A 23020-nucleotide genomic window follows, 5' to 3' on the forward strand; every position below is an offset into this window, starting at 1 on the left:
AAGCTTCGCATCGATCTGTCAGTCGGTTATTGACTTTGTAAAGCCTTCCGGTGCTGCATCGTGTTGGTCTTTCTGCAGTTAATGATCTGTTCTGCTTGGGTGTTTATTTATTCTACATCAACCTTTTTTTTCTCGTAATGTATTCAATAATAGTCCAAACAATCAAGTTTAGCTGCATTGTGATTGCTTTTAGAATGAATAAAATGCATGTATAAATAAGGCTGCTTTTTTGCTCTTCAGTGTTTTGTTGAATGAGGGTATTTTCATTCTTTGTGAATGAAATAAAAGTGTAAATGAGTGAGGTAAAGCAACTTTCCTGCAGCGTTTATTTACAAATCTATTAAACCTAAACCAGCTGATGAAGGTAAAAGCTGAAAAGCTGCTCTGGGAAGGTACTATAGATGTCCTGAAGCAGGATGGTGAAAAGCCAAAGAGTCTGGGTAAAAAACATTTCTTTAACATGTAGGACAGACCCAGGTGAGTGAGATTTTTTGGCTGCAGCAGTTTGTTAGGTTGAAGTATGTTTCTGATAAGGTGTTGTCTGTCGAATCCATTGCAAATGCACATAAAATATGATTCGTATTCAAGAAGAAGCACAAGAATTCAAGTCCTATCAGGTGAGTTAATATAAGACTTTGAGCAATATGCTTTATTGAACACCAGTAGTTTGCATGTAGGGTTATTTCATATATGTAGTTCAAAGCCTACAAGAAAAGATTGAATTTATATATTTATATATAACTTTTTTACAAATGCAGTCAAGAGTTCGTGTTCTGGAACAACAGTGGGGAAAGTCAGTTTCAGATGGTGTACAAAGTTTAACATGCACAATATACAGTAACTAACAGGGAAAGTTAGCTGTAATAATTTACAGTCTCAAACTGACCTCAAATGAGGTCTTGCCAGATATGGAATGTGAGTCTTTTAATAAAAGATATTGCATTTTTAAAATCATTATTTAAACTAATTACATACAGACAAACTTTAAGCAAAATAACTTCAATAACTTAGAAAACAAGGAAAATGGTTCACGTTCGTCAGGCAGTGAGAATGACGTGACTGGTTTGTACATACAGACAGACTCTTGTACAGGGAAAGCTGAGGTCATAGGAAGTTATGCCATTTATATAAATAAAATGCATATGGAATAAAAACCCTGTAACCCCGCCCCCAGTTGCCACGCCCTGAACGAGGCCCGCCCATCAGGGCTCGGATCAGGAAGTGGGAAAGCGGTCAATCCTGTGTCAGAGTCATTCCGTTTTCTCGATTTTACCGTCTTTCGTCTGTGCCTCGGTGGTTTTGCGCAGTGTTTTGTCCGAGTTGGAGTTGATCTGGTTGGTGTCTGGCGTTCCCGTGCTCTTATTGGCTGAGTGTTTCTCCAGGTAATTAAGCATTTCACTGAGAATCGTTTGAAAGGTGCTAAGAGCCGCACAAATCGCCGGCGTACCGAATCCATGCGTGATCAGACTAAAAAAGATAATAAAATGGTGATTACTAACAATACTTGCATTAGCATATTCACCTCATTAATAGTATTTTTTTCTGCTTGATATAGCAAACATATATAGTTTATAATTGTAATTATAAATGCAAATAGTTTTACAGTTTACTGCATTTTTGTTACCTGTACCGGCTCATGAATCTAAAGTCTTATGGTTATTTTTACACAAGACGGAAGTTTGCTCTATTTTTGCATGGATGTTTCGACTATATACCTGAAGTGTGTTAGATGTCTCTGAATGTCCAAGTCCAGAATAGGTGTTGGTCTAGAGGAACCGAGTGGAGATCGATCCTGACTTAACAAATCCTGAAATTCCTTACAGATTTGCCTGCAGAGACACACAGCCATTCGAACAGTTACAAGGACGCATTTCCAAAATGCAAAGCAAAGCAGCGTTTCTCATAATTAATGCATAGAGCAGATTTAATGAGATTTTAGTTTTCATATGTTACACGCATGCAAACACATATCCTTTCCTCCGATCCTCAATAATAAAAGCTCATTCTCTAAGGTGCATCTGTTTTTGAAGATGAGTCCTTATGTAGACAGACTGCACTAGATCATTCAGATTTGGTGCATATGAAGGTCTCCTTTACAAATGTATTATTTCATGTCTATCCAATTAAGTGGTATCTATAAACACATTTGGCTAAAAGTAGTAAAGAACTGCCGTCTTACTTGGTGGCCAGCACCATTTTCTTGCGTGCGTTCTGTTCCTTTGGTTCCGTATGCTGGCGGGCAAGATGCTCCCCGACCGCTTTGGTGGGAAACTCTGTCTCACAGGTGTAACCAAAGTCCCGAGCCAGATGTAGCGCTTCCCCTACACACACAGAGGAGGAAGATGAGGGATGAATGGAGCAGGGAAATCAGTTCAATCTCTAAATGCTGCCTAAAAAAATTGCATAGATGTTGCATCAATCTGTCTCGCACCATTCTAATTCTTAAACTCTTCCCTTGAGTAATAGAGATTTTGTCTGTAGACTAAAAATATTTCAGACTTTTTTTCTTATATGCCAGAATAGATTTGTTTCAATCTTAATAAGAGCTCATCCACAACCAATATATAGAGACTAAACCAGATGCATAAATATCACTCTTACAACCTGTTGAATTACAAAAATGCATTCAACAGGTCCTAAAAACTAAATAAAATAGAATGAAAATATAAACAAGTTGCTCACATTTTGCATCATATTTTATCTCTGCTTCCTTTAAACAACTTCAACAAACCAAATTCATTAAATCAGTCATTGCACAAGCATCCAGCATCAAATCAAATCAAGACAGTATTCAATATCAGAAACAAAAGCATGCATATGAAAACAACCATGAACTTGATAAACAAGAGTCGGCATTATTTAAAAAAAAAAAAAGCACAAATGACTCCATACCTTCCACTAAAGAGGTCAACAGCGTGACGTTCGCTGCTTTCCTACGGCCTGCTGGGAGATTGAGTCCCAACCTGTCCAGTTTCTCCCTGAGGCACCGACCGCCGTTCTTTGACTTGGCCCTGACCCACACAGATGGAGAAAGTCCATCAGCAACACGCTTACATGCAGCTAACATGTTACATTTCATATCCACTGTAATATCTTTTTTTTTTTTCAAAAATGCTTTTAAATTAATAAACCTAAACTAACTAAAATGAGTCCTTACATTTTTTCAAAGATGTAATTTTAAAAATAGTTAGGACTAAGGATCACAATGCCTATTTCGCCCATTCATCGGCTACATTCAGGGTATAATGTGTATAAAGAGTAATCAAATATTTATTCAACAACCAATATTCCATTTTTCCTTTACATAGACTAAATTTCTGAATGTTTCTCTATCGATTTTTTTGTTTCTGCAGGCGTTAATGAACCTGAGCCATACCAGCATGTGTTGTCCTGTGTTTAAAATGAGTGTGAGAGTGGAATGTGTGTGTGTGTTTCTCCTCTCTTCTCGTCACTGGCCTCATTTCTGCTCTCCAGTCTGTGTCCCTCATCAATAATGGAACCTCAGCTTCACTGTTCTCATTCCCTCTCCATCTCTCTCTCTCACACATCCAGCCACATTCTCTTCTTTATCTCTGGATTAAGTGTCCAGGACTCCATGTCCCATCTCTTTTTCCTCTTTCTGTCTTGTTTTTTGTTTTGCCAATGAACTAAATTTAAAGAGGGAATTTCCTTCATTTTCATTACTCATATTTCAATGCCTTGAGAAATTATTTTGAAGTACTAATTGTAAAAATGTGCTTCTCTTAGACGTGGTTTCCTAAAGTCAGAATTGGATGCTTCCAGGTGTATTTCAAAATTCCAAACATGTGCATGGGTTTCATTTGTCTAAAGTTCATCTCTTACCTTCTTAAAATCCCACCGAGTAGTGAGGCATTGAGACACTCTGGAGGAGACAGGCGACGTTTGACTTCAGCGATGGTGACTTTGTACTTTGAGGTAGAGCTGAGTAGAGAAAGTCTCCCCGGTACAGAGCAGAACAGGTCTGTAGGGTTCACTACACACGTGCCACCTGTGCACCGCAAATGAGAAAATCATCCATATGCAAGCTTTGGAAACTGAATAAAACTGCAAAGAAATCAATTTACTATGATGCATAATCATTCATAATGCTTTTTTAATTTGCAACTATTTCTAAAACCATGCATTGAAGCTGTGCAGTTGTATATGAGTTGTCGAAACAGAACGTGTCCATGAGCTTGAAATGCATATGAATGTACAAACAAGCTTATGTGTTGCAGGTAGTTTAAGTGTTGAAACATTTTTTGCTTTTTATAATTCATTTCAATAGATCATGTGCTGTGAAAAACAGTAGAAATATGCCATGTAGTTAAATATGAACAAGCATGCATACAATTCAAATAATGTTAAGTATTTTATGTCAGCCACCTGTGTGAATAATTATGTTTTGTACATTAGTTTTCTGCACATCTAATTGCATATTAAATAGTATGCATTTATTTACTAAGCTCTGCACATGTTAGATCAGATTGAGCTGCAATCAATGACTTGCTACCTTATTTAGCCACGTGTGTGTATTTGTGTTTGAGTGAGTGAAGGTGTGTGTTCCTGAAGGAGTTTTCTGGCTAGCGGGCCTCTAACCTGCTCCTCATCAGTCACCCTAAAGCGCTCTGACAAACCCAAGATCTCTGCTAGCATGCAAGTTCACTTCACATTAATTCCACCCAAAATGTTTTGATTCAAAGTAGTTTGTATTTTATGTTGCCAAGGGCAATTGAAAAAGAGCTATTGCCGGTAGTCTGGTCGCGCGCGCCGGGCCCAGAGGCGATAGCGGGTATTTAAGCGCGAGGGAGAGTAGCCCGAGGCAGAGCGCGAGCGATCACAAAGCGAATCAAGCGCTTTTTGCGAGTTTGCCACGAAAATTAAAGAAAAAAAAGACATAGGCCAAATGTCATTCTGTTTCTATTTCAACTGTAGCGGTGGTGTGTGTTTACGGCGCGCGCCTCACGCTCATCACCCGAAACACACACACACAGGCGCGTGCACCCGTGAGCGTGCACGCGCACAGCGAGAGATCGGTGCGGTGTGCGCGCGTGTAAAGGCGGGGTGAAGCTTGATCAAATTCCTGAAAGCTAAGAGGGATAATCATGATTAAAACACAGACGATTTTTCTAAGTAGGATCCTCATTTCTTGACTGATTTCTTTTGAAAAAGGTTATCTGAATATTCAACGAAGCCAAAGCTGCAGTCAGTGTGAACAACATTAATATGATCTCCACTGAATTTGGAGCCGCGCCGCATTAACATATCAAAGCGTGCGCCCGAGGCGCGAGAAGCTATCGATACCGGAGCGCGAGGTAAAGCAATGATTATTGGTTGTGATGGTTGGAGCGGCGGAGCTCGCGGCTAAATCCTGCACACCATTAACTGGAAGTGATGGCGAGCCCAACACCTAGACAGAGTTTATTAAAAATTAAGCGCCCGAGACACCGCTCGCTTCATGGCAAACTCCACACGTGTGTCGATCCGCTGCTGCTTTGAAGAGACAGACAAAGATGCGACTGATATTAAGAAAATATTAAGAAACGTGGAACACGATTCGATTCATCCGCGCAAGGTTTTACAAAATACCGCGTCTGGCAGACAGACACAGAATACTGAAATTCTTCTGAGATTGTCTTGAACGCCTCTCAGTGGAGAGAATGACCTTGAGAAATGTATGTTTTATCGGGGTTTGAACTTCTGAAAATATATAATTTGCAGTCTGTGACTAATTAATTCATATTCTTAATTACGACGTGAGCTATAGCCTAGTGAACATGCTTTGAGACAATAGATAACATTAATTTCAATGCAAGTAATACACATTTTTTAAAGAAACACGAACGTATAGGACAACAAAAACACCAATAATAATAATAATAATAATAATAATAAACATCCGAGATTTGCCTCTTCAGATATAATACGTTAAAAGATTGAGGAAATAAAAAAAATGGTTCCATCAAATATGTAAATACAATATGCATTTTATTAAGCTTAATTCATTGATTTTTTTTCCCTGACGATACTGAAATTATTACTTATTTGTTGCATTTTTTAATGGCCTGTTGATTGACATTCACATTAATGCAATTCCTTTAGAAAGGAAAGACAAAATGTTAAAATATTCCAAATAAATGATTTCCTTATAAAATATTACTATTACAGTTTTCGGTATAAAAACAGTATTTTTGGATTCATAAATGAATAAAACAAATGCTGATTTTTAGTATCTTTAAATGATAGAAGGCTAAAATGCTTATGCTAAAATATTAAAACCTTGTGCTTGTCACTGGAAAGCAGTACGTAGGCTATTAAATATACCAAAAAAAGTAAACGGTGATCATTTTTTCGTATTTATTTTAGTCTCCTGTAATTATACAATGAGAATTCAAATCATAGTTAACAATCAAGACTGACCTAGGCGAAAATATAATTAGAAAAAAATAAAAATAATAAAAACACCATATAAAATAAATGAAATGAGTGTGTGCTTCACTTTATAATGTGGGTTTGTTGTGATCTTACCTCTCCGAATCACTCCACCTTGTCCATTTAACACGAGTCCGCATTGCGCGTCTACAGAGCCCTAGACACACACACATACACATGACCTTCATTATCAATAATAAACTAATCTTATACATGGTGATGATCAGCATTTAGGTTTTGACGAGGCATGTGACATATTAAACAGACCACGTGGTTACAGGTAGCTAAATTGCAGTGGTAACGGAATCTGTTACATTATGATGTCAAACCAACAGATTATTATTTTGCTTTCTCTTATCAGTGATGTCATCAGCCAAAGGAACACTGGATGGCATCAAAAGAAAAGAGTTAATCCGCCTCACGAGCCACGACCAGTCTGGAGGCCAAGTCAGACACAGTCTCAAAAAAAAAAAAAAAAAGCACACATATTCACCCACACACGCTCACATCCATACTGACACCATACTGGCTTGCTCTTACAACCCTTTAACAAACTCATGCTCTATTTTTCTTTTCCCCGCAGTTAAAGTGATTATAAAATCAATATACAAACCCGTCGGATCAGGCATAAATTACGCGTGTGCGTGTTAAAGGTGCGGCAGCTTCTATTGTTCCGCGTGCCAAATCTGTTTAGCGGCTCAAAGATGCGCTTGTGCGCACGAGACTGACCGCATCTGTTCCGCGGCCTTCACCGAGTGCATGGTTTCATTCAGCACCAAAGAAAGGTCCAAAACCTTTTCACGGGACGTATGTGTTGCTTTCTGTGTTTTTGTGTCCGTTCTCCTGTGGGCCTTTTGTGTATGTGTGTGTGTGTGTGTGTGCACGCGACAGCAATAATAAAATTAATCGTCACGATTTTTTTGTAGAAAACACGTCTAAACTTTGTACTATTGTGCTACTTTATAAGTTTTTGTGAAGCTATTATTCCAAAAAATACAATATGATAAAAATCACGTGATAAAATAATGTACTACACAATTGCATCTCTGTTAAAAGAGCTTAAAACCGTTTGTTTTCTCACAAATTATTCTATTGCAAAATGAAATAAAAATAGAAAACGTATTGGTGATGTTATTTTTTTCATATTATTTAAATAGGCCCTGTAAAACATGACGGGCAAATAAAAAAATATTTTGTTAAATTAAATGTATTATTAGTCAAAGCAATAAAAATGTTGACATTTACTACACTTTTTATATTGGTCAGCCTATTGGTAGCTATACCGTATTTTACTATTATCTAATCTTTATAAGAAAATTAATTCTATAAATTAGATTATGTCGATGTTATCATTTAAATACTCCATCAGAATTTTATTTCAGTAAAAAAAATAAAAAACTGAAAAAATCAAAAATATAATCTGCTTGCTAAAATATGTTCTCTCAAAAGCAATATGTTTTATCCGATCATTTTCACTGTCTCACTGAAGGATTAAAAGAATTGCATAGCCTAATTATTTCAATTTTAACATATTTTTGACTCACCGGTTAAACTTGAGCTGTTTCAGATGTCTGTGCATAAATAACCAGTTGATTGACATTAAGTCCTAAATTGGATAAACTACGGTGCTCTACTGTGGAGGATTTGCCTTTTGTTCGCACTTTTTCAAGCCCTTAATCCGCCTTTTAACGGAGGAAAAAGAAACAGCGGCTTTACAGCAGCGAGCCCCGACATACGCGCAGCCGAATTCAGACTTCTCAATATTCACTATATTAAATATGTAAAATCCACCAGCTAAATCAACTGAAAAAAATGTGCTTTCAAACGTTTCGAAATATAGGTTTAAAAAGTCTTATTTGACATTTTAGGAAATAACGCATTTCTGCAAATCAGACCATTTTTTTTCGTTGCGATTTTTTCCCCGTGCGTATCAGTTTATTATAATTCGCGATTTCGAAATACTAATGCATTGTTCGTTATTAAATTAATTTGTTGTGCGAACCCGAAGAGGCCGAAAAGAAGTGATCGCTTGGCCTCGATTTTTCTCTTTCAGTCTCTCCTGACGTCTAAGGTTTTTTGTCGAAGCCCTCGGGCAATCATTTCTTCTGTTCGGGCAGTGAAAGTGACTATACAACATCCCTGAAGGCGTCAACTTCTCTGCAGCCTGCGTGCGTGTGAGACGGTGGTGACACGCTGAGTGTGTGTATTTTGTGCTTGAACGGTAGAAATGCCGTGAGGTGTACCTGTAGGTCATCGGCCCCCGGTGGCGGCAGCCCCAGCCCCGCCCCGGGCAGCAGTCTTTGCTCGGGGTGCATGCCGTACTGAGAGCCGTGGCTCATGATTGACAGGTCATGCCTGCGGTACGCGTCCAGACAGCCCAGTTCCCGTCGCTGCTCGTCCAGGCACGAGGACTTGAGCGCGCGGGCGTTGTGAAGGTTGATGAAGTCCGCCGATTCGCCGTGATGGAGCTGCTGGTAATACTGCTGCGAGTGATGGAGAGAGTTTAACGAGTACGCATCCGGGTTCACGGCCGGGTGGCTGTGCTGGAACTCGTAGTGGAAGGACTGGTGGTGTAAGGGCGTGTACTGGTGGTTCGTGGGAAAATATGGGGAGGCAAATTCGGTTCCGGTAGCTGGGTATGTAAGCGGAGACGATGAAGAGTAAGCAACAGACGAGTTGGCCACAGATTCCAAGCATCCGAGTTGCATCAAACGGTAGCTGTTTGATCCGTCGTGACGTATCTGTGCGGGGAAAAAAGAGAAAAATATGAGGGATGTCATTTACACGCGCTCGCAGCGATCCGTGCGCATTTCTCACGCGGCGGAAACTCAAACCTTCCCCAAACACACAAACACACACAGCAGCTCAAAGTGTCTTTAGAGAAGTACCTGACGGCGATGTCATCTCTCCGTGCCTGGGAGGGAGTGCGTGAAACGCACTGCAAACTGCTCCATGAGCTCACAGCGTTTTTTCCTCCCTCACTTGTCTATCATTTGCCGCAGAGTGTGTTATTTAACTATATTATTATTATTATTACAGCATCCGTGCAAACGCTATTAAAAGCCGTTTTGTACCAACAGTCTACGGCCCGTTTCACCACAGGTAAGCACAAGACACGAGAGTCTGCATTACTAATAATTATTATGACATATAAAAAGAACGAGCAAAGGTTCCAATCACGGTGGAGACTTTTACATTAACTCTAGAGAGCCATATTCGCCACGAAATAAAAAAGTAACAGTAAAAGCCATTTTCACTAGAAACTAACACATTTCTCCTCGCCATGCTGCAAACTCCCCTCAGAAGTCTTAACTCCCATTCCGCTGTGCTAAGTGATCGTAATTTCCCTCCATGCCATGCGCTACGCTAAAGGAAATGAAATTAAACGATTTTTGTGAGATAAGAAATTAATTTAAATACCTCCGCATCGTGCACCAGTCCCGGAAATGTGGCTGACATTCTCGCGATCCAATAACCCGATTTCCTCGCGCTGTTGGACGAATGAAAGAAAAAAATCCCCAAAATAGCGCGTGAAAATGAAATGTCGCCTCGCGCAGTCGGTAAAAGCGGCTGAAATGCCTCCCCTCTGCACAAAGCGCTCCCTGGCTCGGATTTTGTACTTGCTGGGTATTTCTCCGGCTGATGTCGTAGGTCCCTTGGTAATATAGAAGTTTTGAAAATTAAGCATCAGCATTGAGGAAAGGGAGGACAATAGAGAGAGCAGCCTCATCCCTGGAGACACGGAATAAATATTGTATCTTCGCCTAATAAGGAACCAAGTGCGCTTTCAACATTTTTGATTATTTTTGTGGACATTTCTTTAAGGTCGTTTGTGCTTTCTTTAGCAGGGCCAGATTTATTTGTCTCTGTTTTCCTCGCGGCTTTACCATTTACCTGCTTTTTGGATTTTTTTCAGCAACACGTAAGTTTAACTCGGTGTATTGTGTCACTGTAATTTGGATTGCACGATTAAACGTTTTGTTTTGTTATTTCACTGCTTCATAGTGTGGTCAATCAAATATTTTAATTTATCTTTAACTGAATGCGAGACACTTGCATGGAAGCAAAATTAACTGCAGATATGGTAGAACGAATATTTCCCTTTTTACGTTTTCTTATTTATCATCACACAATGCATTTCTTAAATAATTATAATCGAACAATTCGTGTAGAAATAATGTTGCACAAAAACATTAAACAGCAGAAGAATAGCCTTTTAAATCTACGAATTATTTAAAGATAACACCATGGACTACAAACAGCCTATTTATACCACTTTGTCGTCAGCTGTATACAATAATTCAAACACATTATTATTTAATTAATTTAGTAGCCTATTTTAGATGCTTTAATAGGGAGTTTAGTAATGGCTTTTGACCAAATCGGTGCTGCACGGTCAATTTTGATTCAGTTTAATTATCTTGCAGCCAATCCAATCAACATTTATTGTTTCTGTTGTGTTCACCGCTAACCGAACCGGGACAGTAACGGTCTGACCCACGCTGGAAGTGTTTTGTGCAAGTTTAGGATGATGCGTGGGGGGTCATCGCTCAAATCAGCCCAGCGCTTTAAGAGCCACACAGGTGCATGAAAAGACTTGGACACCGGTTTTACCAATAGCTTGTTAAAAATAATAGCTATGCATACATACATGCATATATATATATGCATTGTCCCTAGGAAAATAAAACCCCTAATGATGTTTAACACTTTATCAGTAAGACTTTCTGCTCATGTGCAAATGTGTGTGTTTAAGTCAGTCCCAGTCATTCGCCTCATTCTCAGTGTTTCTGAATGTCCCCTCCCTCCCCAGCAGCAAAATATACTCGAGTCTTTATGTTTTTGTGTCTACGAGAGCTTTGGCAGTTTTAAGTGTTTAAAAAGCTGACTCTCCCCTTATTTAACCCAAATTACAGCCATTACCGCGGGCTCGCGCCCTCGTGCATGAGAAGGGCGGACGGAGACGCCTCGAGCGCCCGGTGTCTCGCGCAAAGGGAGGATCCTCTCACAAACATACACATATACTACTGACGTATTCCGCTTCATAAATGTTTTACCCGTAAAACAACGTGAGAGAAGGGAAGCCTCATTTCATTTAATGGGCGAGCTAAAACGGCTGATGTTATTTTAAGTAGACATTATTGAGCAGGCCTACATCATTGGCTCTGTTTCTCTAGCAAACAAAACAGAAAGGAAAGGAACGGAAATATATGATCCTTGAAGACCCAACACCAGGATCAATTCAGATTAACATTGCACAATGTAGGCAAGCTAATAAAATCATAACGAACAGCCAAATATAGCAAATTGTTCGTAAACTCAATGCTGAATAACAAAAACATGACAATGGAATAAAATGAGTTGGTTGTTGTGGTGTAAATGCACTTTAAAGGTCTCGAGGTGACTGTGGAAATGAACCGCCCAGCAGGATAACACGGTCTGGTTTCAGATATATATCTCAGGCCTCCAGGCAGACTGTAAATTACGCGACGTGAGCGCGAGAGAACCCGTCCTCTCACGTGAGGGATTAGAAGCTTTCGCTTGTGTAGTCTGCAAGAGCTCGCGGGATTGAGCGAAGCACCAGTTGCACGGTAGACGGTCTTAATAGGGCTTAACGCGCAAAGCAGCGGATGCACATATGCACGCTATACCGGTCAGGGCTCGAGTCCATCTGTTCGGTCTGGATGCTCCTCGAGATGGTTCCACCGCGTAAATCCGCCACCAATCCATGGAAAATTAGAAATAAAAATAACAGATGCAAAATGAAACTTTAGAGGAGGTGTCCATCCCAGTGTAGATTGACCCAGAGTTGACTGTAATTGATTTAACATTGGATTAAAAGCGTCGCAAACTGTGACTGGCAGCTGGCTGCCACCAGATCATAAGAACTGTCATTTGGAGCAGCAACAATCATAAACTAAGGCAAATATGCTGGTGACTCTTAAAACCTGAATTTGGAACCATATCAACAAGATCGAAATGTTTTGGCCGACACTCAAACGTTTAAAGAAAGTTAGCTACAATAACCAATAACGTTTGAAAGACGAAAACACTAGTAGAAATATCAGCTGTGTGTAAACATGCTAAATTTACCCAACTGTAGAGTTAGTAATTTTGCAATTTTACGATGGCTAATTTATGAGCTGTTCAGCAGGTCTTATTATCAAAAACTGATCGTTCAAACGTTATGTTTAATCTCTTAATAACCACCATTGGTGACTAAAAACAGACTTTCTTAAAGAAAAAAAATCGATGCTCTCAAAAAGTTTGCCAGAGCGTTGCTCTTTAATTTCTAAACTAAGTTTGACACCAGTTATCAAACCTTTAAAATTTTGACTGCTATAAATATAGAGAGAATGTAAAATATAGGATAGTGATAGAGAAAATAAAAACGTTTTAATTTAACAAGTTCATACACTATGTATATAAAATATAGTTTGTTTTACATTGTGTAGTAGTAGTGTATTTGACAGGATAAATGAAGCTCATGTAGTTGAGGATGTGAGTGAAGCTCAATATGGTGTCGGCGTCCGTTAACTAACGGCTCTCTTAAACAAGAAATAAGGTGTTTACGAGATAATTATAATTACAAAGTATGCAGTTCTCATCGATGTGACCTACATTTACCACACACACACACACACACACACACACACACACACACAGAGAGAGAGAGACAGTTTTATATGCTAATAGATTTGGAGGGGGAGGGGCGCAGCGTCAGTTTCAGCGCGTGGTGTGTTTGTCGTATTTAATGAAGTGCACTAAATTAATTTTCTCTGCTCGTAAAATTTTTGGTTAATTTCAGTCGATGTTTAAGTAGATGCAACATACATTTCACACAGTTTATGCCATGAAAATTGATCTGTAAAAAGACAATATGATTAGATATTTACCTCAAAAAATCCACGATGGACTTGTTCGGTCCTTTTCGTTACCTTCTAAAGGACAATCAATAAATGGTCGGTGAAAGACTGCAATCCCAGAAACTGTTTATTAAAAACGTACGAGAGGATTTACTTGCACTCAACAGTTTCTCTCCCTTCTCTTGATCTGCCAAATACTCTTGACAAATGACTAATTGCACATTCATTTCGCCCAGTAAACAAACCCCACTGACCGCCAGTGTATTATTTTTCCTTGAGTGAACTAAGCTGAATCTTAAAAATTAATTTAAATCTATACACGTGCCAGATGCGCGCAAAATGAGCGTTAATTAAAAGAGCAATCTGCCAAAATAACGGTAGAGAGCTGAAACACACACACACACACAAACCGTAATGAAGGCCTCAAAATAGTTTTCACAGCCTAATGTAAAATTATAAAAAAATAATAATAATAATTCACATAGCCTAGCTAATGTATAGGGAACATAAAGTTCGTTAAAAATTGGTCTACTAATATTCAGTCAGGCTACAATCAATCAATCAATCAATCAAACTTTATTACAGACTCAAAGTCCAAATTTAAAAAAGACAATGAACAACATATACAACCCATATAATCCATCATAAACATATAGAGTTACAAAATACACCAGTGACTCCACAGCTTTGACTGATACCGTGTAGCTACAGAAAAGCCCTGTCTATAGAAGTATTATTCACTTGGAATTTCTGTCAAATTAAAGGAATAAATTCTAGGCCTACAGCATCTGCTCGTTGACACAGCCTTTAACTTCTGTCATCGTTTGTTTCCGTCTCATTTCTTCATTAGTTCCAAGTCAAAGGTCCATTACGGTCCGGTGAACTCACCAAACTCCCGAACGCCATGCTCCAGTCGGTTTTATAGCAATGCAAAGCTTCTACATCATTCCAACACTGTACAATAACCTCAACAGTTCTCGGATAATTCTTCATTTAAAAGCACTTCATGTGTTCAAATGGGATTAATCTCAAAATTTAAAAAAAAATCCCTCAACCTGTAGAAGGCATCTTGTGGAGCACACCATCAAAAGTCATATTAAACTCCATTTTGGCCATGACAATGGATCTATACTTCATTATGTTCACCAGAGGCAGAACTTCACAGTGAGGAAAACTCACTTATATTAAATTAACAGCCTGCTTTCATGTTCAGTAGGCTTTTCAGTGACTGAACGTGTAGTTTGATTTTTAATCCAGTCCAGTTTAATCCAATTTCACCTAATCTAGATTATCTGTCAGTACTCATCCTTTTTAGCAGAGGTTATTCAACAAGATGACAAACTCTATCAATTAAACAGTTAGTTGTTGTTGGATAGCTAAATGTATAATCCATCCTACAGTTATCAATGGAGTTACTTTGTTTCCCATGCCTTGACTGACAGCTCTCATGTTGCCATGTTGCGTGAAATCGGGAGTAAGTGCACAGGCGTTGTGTGAACATGATGTTACTCTAGTTATAGATTAAATATAAACATGCATTTACTCATCTTACCTGCACAAAAACATTCAGTACTCCTCAAAATGAATAAAAACAGTCAAAGGCAAAGTCTGAATATTATACAAACCTGCAATAATTAAAGATGCTAAATAAAACAAATATAATTTATGTATTAATCCCATTTTGTTAACCAATGTCTTTGTTACTGATCTTCGATGATCCAATTCAACCATACTAAGCAAAAATGACACATTTGGGTTTAATTTTTGTTACTGCTGAATAGTGTTGAACTTTCTTCTCCTGCAACATATTCTTCATGCAATTTGTTTGAGCTCCGCCCTCTACTGTACAGACATCAATTTACGTCTGAGGCATATTCTCATTTCATTTTTGTTGTGAAAAGGGCTTTTACATTTGTAAAATAACTTCTTTTAATATTCAAAACAAACAAGAAAGCCCTGCCTTGATTTTAAAAATCAAGTACGTAATGCATTACTTTCCATAAAAAGTAACTAAGTAATGTAATTATTTACTTTTTAGGGAGTAACGCAATACTGTAATGCATTACTTTTAAAAGTAAATTTCCCCAACACTGTTCACTACTAATCATGATAGTACAGCCAAACTGCAAAGCAGTAGATGACCATTAACATATATATAGGCAAACCCCTTAAGGTTAAAGATCTTCTCTCTACTCATTTGTAAGTCGCTTTGGATAAAAGCGTCTGCTAAATGACTAAATGTTCTACTTTCTATGTGTTTAGCTTCTATCTGTCCAAAAACCGCTGAAAACATGCTGGAACGTAACAAAATGTTGGTTCTTTGAATGCATGTTAATGCATAGTGTGTCTGCTGTGTGTGTGTGTGTGTGTGTGTGTGTGTGTGTGTGTGTGTGTGTGTCAAAGACCCTGAGGCCTGTACTAGAGGGCGGGATTAGCTGTTACGTTCATTCAGCACAAAATGGATTCCGATATCAGATAGAGCAGGGCAAGAAGTGCATCTCTTTCTCTCTTCCTCACACACAAACAATCTCCTTCTCACTGACACACTCGCTCTCTCTCTCCCACTCTCTTATACATCTCGACTTTTGCTCTTTGATCGTGTAATTCCTTTGTAATCTGTTAAACGAGGTCGTTTTGTTTATGGATATGAGCTTAATCAGCAGGCAAAACAAGAGAAAATCACTTATACGACTGCACAAAAATACTCAGAGAAGTAGATAGGCTCGGATATTGTAAATATTGGTAACTATGGCATCTTCTAAGCAGGAAAACTCTAAGAAGAGCGAGTTAGATGGTCAAAGACTCTAACAAACGTTTTACTCAAGATGATTTGGGTTTTGAACAATCACCCGAAGTTTATTTGTGATTGGCACTGAGCTACAATCACTTATTTAAAATCCTTCCTGAAACATGTGGACACACGGTCAGGAATGGAAAGAAAGATGCAACGAAAAGGCAGATAAACAGACTGATGGCCAAGGAACGTTGTGTAAATACTAAGTAGTTCTGAAGAAAGAGAGAAAAGAAAAAGCAGAGAGGAAAGAGAAGTGATGCTATTGACTTCCTGGAGCTGAAGTAAATGAGGTTCAGCAGCAGTTCTGAGAAACGCCGGCTTGAATAAAACCTTCACTGGAAAAAACGCAGCTGCCCGGAGAGGATGGAAAGTTTGAGCCGCAGTAGTATCAGCTCACTAATGGTCCAGCATGGAAATTACACATTTACTTCATTTTACAGTTATTCATTCATCCAAAACAAGCAAAAGCAATGAATCCGAGGAAGAAATAGTAATGTTTAACTTAAAATGTGGTGCTTAACCTCATTAAGTAAGAAGACTGAATGTGTTTTCAAACATACAGGTTCTACAACTATTTACAACTATTTAAAATTGTAGTTTAAATCTAAATAAATTCCACATATCCCGACCAATGTTCTATAAAACTCAGAAAACAACAAAATAATGCAGGAAAAACATCTCAGATTCAAAAATATCACTAAGCCCCACCACATGGTCACACCCACCCGTTTGATTGACTGACTAAGAGTTCGTCCAATCAGAGCGTCCGTTTTATCATCATGAGGAGCACTGAACAGCTGGAGCAACAGCACCAGGGAAGACGTGCTCAGAAATTAATCGCGCTTTTGATCTATCAGTCATAATGAGAACAACACTCGTTTCAAAACACACACTCCGAGCTGCACACATACTCAAAAATACACCAAATACACTACCTGCACTCCCAAAAACACACACACTGAGAACCTGTTGAAAGGAAAGCAAAGAAATAAACAAAGGAGAGAAGGCAACCCCTCCTCTCCTCCGGGAATTTTACTATTCTGCACTTCTCGGCTTCTCTCATCCCTCTCTTCCCACAATCCTTTGTGCTCGGAATAAAGCTGCTGATTATGAAGCCCAGAGCACTGAGACTCTGCTCACCTGTCAATCAAATGGTAACCTACACACACACAAGCACACACTCAATGTCAGATACTCTGTAATACTACCCGTCTCGTATAGACATTATCAGATGGTTGAAAAGGCTTTAAATGACAAAGTCCATCTTCAAAAAAAAAAAAAAAATCTGTTCTCATTACTGCCAAAAGAAATGAACCAATATGCTCTTGGTATAATTTTACATTATATTATGGTGTCCCTGCTAATGCAATAAACTACAGTATGAAACGGTATCATTACAAGCAGAATAATTAAAGGAACTCTGTAATTAAGCATGTGAATGTGTCTTGTAATATTCTGTGTAATCTGCTGAATTGCAATTTATATATTTAAAATAACATCGTCTAATTGCATGATTCTAAATGGTCTGATTAGTATTCTAGATAGTACTGTATACTATGTAAATGCAATGTAACATCAACTCATTCATGAGGAAAATCTCTTCTCAATATAAGTTTGAAAAGTTTAAATTGTTGTTTACTGTAAAAAAAAATTGGCTCATGCCCCATTTTTGTTAAAAAAGTAAAAATAAGCCAAAAATGTTATGCTAGGGCACTTACATTGGAAGTAAATGGAACTCATTTATGAAGGGATTAAAAGCAGAAATGTGAAAAATGTAAAATTTAAAAAATGCACTTATTTATTTTTTGTTAAAATGTGTGCATTATTTGAGGTGTTATACAGTTATTTTAGGGTTTATGGTGTTGTCCTGAGATGGAGTTGTAAAGTTCTCGAAACTCAAAATAGTAAAGGTTAGGAAATTATTTTTTTTCTACTAAAATAATAATCACACTCATATTGTTTACATCTTGTGGCTTTAGTATTGAAACAGTGAGTATGTTAGCGTTTATGGAGAGCCAGTCTTTTCCCTTTCCATTGTAAGAGACTGTCTTTAAGCTTTTTTAAAATAGAAAATGAGAGAAAAGAGACCAACATAATCAGTCTCTCAACATTTCTTTCTTTAAATCAGAGAAACACTTTTGTTGTAGATTCTGTTCACCGCCAGGAGTTTACCCAACTATGACGACTTCCTTTTCCTCTTTCCTCTTCTTTTCCCTTTCCAGGAAAAAGTGACCATAATTTTAGTTTTTATTAGAGAATTTAATGCTGTTATTCAGCAGGGATGCATTAAATTGATCAAAAGTGACCGTAAAGACGTTACTAAAGTCTTCGGTTTCAAATAAATGCTTTTCTTTTGAACTTTCTATTCATCAAAGAATTCTGAAAAAATGTATCACGCTTTCCACAGAAATAATGCGACTGTTTTACACGTTGATAATAACTTTAAATGTTTCTTGGCAGCAAATCAGTATATTAGAATGATTTCTGAAGGATCATGTGACATTGAAGACTGGAGTAATGATGCTGAAAATACATCTTTGATGACAGTGATATATTATTTTTTTTATTATATTCAAATAGAATCTAAATTGTAATATTTCACAATATTACTATTTTTGATCAAATAAATGCAGCCTTAGTGAGCAGAAGAGTCTTCTTTTAAAAGCTTTTGAATAAACTGCTTCTGTATGACTCTGCTTAATGCGTTTCAAATGAGTAAAAAGTTTGCATGTGTAACAGGATCATCTGTTACAGATAAGCTTTACCCCAAAACAGCCAGGAATATAACTTATTCAGGAAAAGAATGCAAGACTTTCTGTCCTTCATTAAAGAAGACAGTAATTACCTGAGTGACAGGTCGGTGTGCAGTTCACCCAGTGCTGTGTGCTTCACACACACACACACACACACACACACACTCCTGGAGGAGAGACTTTACAAGAGGTGTATGGTTAACTCATGCGGCCTGCTATGAGGTTTCCATAGAAACGGCTCTGTCCTGCGGCCTAGGTAATCCACAGGAGCTGTGTGTGAGAGTGTGTGCTGCGGTGCAGATGGGTAAATGTCGAGAGGAGAGGGACCCTGACCTGCCAAGAGAGCTGAATTAGTATTCACACAGTATGTGAACCCTACTGTGCTCCCTACCTCTCAGTCTCTCTATCTATCTCTATTGCTCACACACACACACACACACACACACATTTGGCATACACTTTCATATGTTTGATGATGTGGAAACACTAATAGACTTCAGAGTGCTGGAGCAGGAGAGATCAATACTGCTCTTCTGCAGCCAAACATTTAATTCCAGCAAATATGAAATCTCATTTCTGTACCACAGAGATAAACATTGATAAAGACATTTTCACCTACCTTGCATTGTTCTCTATCAAACAATACAGCAAAAATCTCTTCGACTTGATTTGGCTGCTTTATAATGAAAGCTGAATGAACGAATGAAAATAGTGAGAAAATGTCAAGTCAACATGAATAAGCATTTGCAATCAATTTTACTTATTATATTTTCAAGTGAAACAATGTTCAATGAGGAAAAAAGTTGGGAAGGACTTGATTTTATCTACTGGGAACTGATTGGATGATGAAAAGTGGGTGTTCCCTTCCCTTGATGCCACTGCTGGTTATTCTAACATGAGACGTTTTATTACAGATTTTAGCCTCTATAAATGTTGTTTTTTTGTGTGGGTTTTGAGAAATGAAGCAACATGTGTCATCACATTTAAAGCAAGATAACACAACAAGAGTCTGCTATTATATATAATATTATTTACCAAACATATTTTACTCACTCTTGTGATGTGGAACAAAAAAGGAAGAAATATGAAGAATTGTGCTGGTCAATCTTTTCCATGCATTTGTAATTAATGGCAACTATAGCCAAAAAAGGATGCAACATCAGCATAAAAGTTCAGTCTGAATAATATATCACACATTCTAACTTTGATATTGGAATATATTGCAAGAGTCATATGGATCACTTTTATGATACTTTTTAATCAGCATATAAGAATGATTTCTGAAGGATCATGTGACACTGGAGTAATGATGCTGAAAATTCAGCTTTGCATCAAATAAATAAATTTTTTAAATATATTATATATTTTAAATAAATAGAAATCTGACAATTTAAACAGTAAAATATTTTACAATATTACTGTTTTTACTGTATTTTTGATCAAACAAATGCAACCTTAGTGGATATAAGAGACGTCTTTCAAAAAATTATTCTTTCAAAACTTTAAAAAAATCTTGCTAACCCAAATTGTTTGAACGGTAGCATACACTGAAATGCAATTAAAGTGATTCTATCATGTTTTTGTAGTTCAGCACTAGACATTTCTTCTGGCACTAATGAATCTGAGATGTCAACAACAGGTAGAATTACATGTTGAAAGAAACTGAAGATACATCAGAGAGCACACAGTGTTAGTTTTAGACACTTAGAGAGCAAACTTCTAAACTAAATAGAAGCTAATCAGCAAAACCACCGTAAAAATGTCCCTCTCATTGCGATGCAAAAGGAGATTTGCTTCCTCCCCCATGAGCTAATGCTAAGCCCATGCTAAACGCTAGCCCTTTACTGCCCTGCCCCGACACACCCTGATGCCCTTCTGCCCGCCTGCGCTTTGATGGACAGCTGTGGAGTTCTGGACCAACTCCAGCCAGCGGGATTACTCATGCAAGTAATCTCCCATGATGCCCTGCGGCCAAGCTAGGGCGTGCTGCGCCTCTGCTCCTTATTAATATGCATGAGAATGCTAATGAGCAGGAAGCACACAGGTGAGCTCGCTCAAAGAAGCCAGTCACAACACAGGAGCCCATATTCTAATTACGCGCCGCAGACCTTCCCACTCGACACAGAGACAATATCACATTCTCACACGCACAGCGTGAAAGCTCTCTGCCTCTCGATGTGAGCCAGATAACCTAAACACCCAACTGTCTGACGAGACGCACGTCTGGCTTTTGCAGAAACACTCTGCAAACTCATTCCTGAAATGCAGTGTCATAGGTGTTAGCGAGACGTTTCAAATCAAAACCTGGTTTTGTATAAAGGTTACAGGCAAAAGCCACGAGCAAATTCCCTGAAGCCTCTATCAGTCAATCTGAGTTTAAACACACACACAGTGAATACTATGACAACATTACTGCAGTAACAACCTGACAAGGTGATATGAAGAACTCCTAAGCATAAGAAACGTAAAATACTACTATTATCAATTCTGATCAGACAATCTTGGTATATAATACCAGTGTGGGGAGAGTTTTTGTTGAAAAAAATTCATTTTACATGCATTTAATTCATCAAAAGTGAAAGCAGACATTTACATTGTTCATTTGAACTTTCAATTAATCAGAGAATCCTGAAAAAAAGTCAAAATTGTGGAAAAATCACAATTATCACAAAAATATGAAGCAGCACAACTGTTTTCAACAATAATAAAAAATAAAAAAACATTTCTTGAGCTTATTAGAATGATTGACCATGTGACACTGAAGACTTGATGCTGAAAATCCAGCTTTGCATCACAGAAATAAATTACATCTTGAAAATATATTACAATAGAAAAAAGTTAAATTGTAAAAATTTCACAATATTACCGTTTTACTGTATTTTTGGTCAAATAAATGCAGCCTTGGTGAGCACAAGAGACTTACTACTATTGTCACTAATGTAAAACCCATAATACGTTTTTTATGGGTTCTGCTTTTAAAAGTGTAAAATGCATTTAATTAGTTGACAGTGTTGCCTAATAACAAGTTTGTTTTACGATATGGCATTTTAGCAGAAACCATGGTTACCATGGTGAATGTTTGTAAGAGCTGTCTGGTTCCTACAAATGAGCTGTAGAGTTTATTCTAAACAGCATTTCTGGTCAATGTTGACGGGCATTAAAATGTGTTTTACCTGGCTGTTTTGGGACTGAAATGAACATGCAAACAAGTTCAAGCTTTAAATACCTGCTTCAAGAAGAGCAGAAATGATTGAATCAGTGGTTCTCAACCAGGTGGCCGAGGCTTCAGACAACTTTCAGTGGGGCCACAGCATGACTTAAAATTGATTATGTCAAAAAAAAAAAAAAAAAACTTTAAAAGCCAGTAAAGTTGCCATAATTACAACAGAAATACAGTACCAGAGGATGTAATTTGATTGTTGTGTTGGACAATGAGGGGTTGAGATCCACTGGATTAAAGTCAACATGACATTCACAACAACTTTTATTTCCATTTAAGGATGAATTTCAACAATAAAAGAACAGGTGAAGGTTGGCATTTTATGCCAGACAGAGCCTGAATGAGAGTTAGAAAAATTATGATTTTATAAGTTTCTTTCCCAGGAATCAGGCTATATTTATTTTTTGCCTCAACACGGAGATGGTGACCAGGAGGTGGACGCCGAAGTTCAAGTTCACCTCATGAGCATCTGCATGTACTCTAATGTAATGGTTCTATATAAAATCTACCTTTATTGCTAGTTACTAGGGCTAAATTGATTTATCACTAATCTTCATTAAATTACTGTGACAACTAAAGACTTCAGGAAGACCCATAGCAGTTGCCTAAAAGCTATCAAACAGCTGTGTGATTTAGATACCTTCAGCTAAAGTGGGAAATTTGTTCAAAGAAAGTTATTATAACATGCACTTATAAATCATTCACAAAAGGACCGAACTTATTAAAGAGTGAACAGGGACTGAAAAAAAACAACTTTGAAAAGTAGGCTATTAATGGTCTCCCAAAACGTGAGATTGGTGGACAAACTAGCAATCTCTAAATATGTTTATCCACCTTACTTTTAACGTAACAGCGGGTACCGGCATTTGTAACTCGATTGTGCGAAGCTTCCGGTGTTATTCGCTTCGTTATTTTCAAAGCCACTAGAAGGCAAGCCTGCAACTTTAGCAAAAAA

General features: G+C 37.9%; 1 protein-coding gene across 1 annotated transcript; it reads right to left on the reverse strand.

The window, feature by feature from the left end:
- Window positions 1-624: 624 nt before the first annotated feature.
- LOC306844396 (transcription factor AP-2-delta) lies at window positions 625-9900 on the reverse strand. The gene is made up of 8 exons (XM_079376492.1): window positions 9853-9900; window positions 8676-9173; window positions 6529-6589; window positions 3844-4009; window positions 2893-3011; window positions 2180-2321; window positions 1716-1829; window positions 625-1467 (listed from the first exon to the last, which is right to left on the reverse strand). Exons 1-8 carry the CDS (start codon window positions 9889-9891, stop codon window positions 1251-1253), a joined length of 1356 nt encoding a protein of 451 aa, XP_079232618.1. The 5' UTR covers window positions 9892-9900; the 3' UTR covers window positions 625-1250.
- Window positions 9901-23020: the final 13120 nt, after the last annotated feature.

Source organism: Barbus barbus (assembly GCF_936440315.1).
Source record: "Barbus barbus genome assembly, chromosome: 24".
Classification (NCBI taxonomy): Eukaryota; Metazoa; Chordata; class Actinopteri; order Cypriniformes; family Cyprinidae; genus Barbus; species Barbus barbus.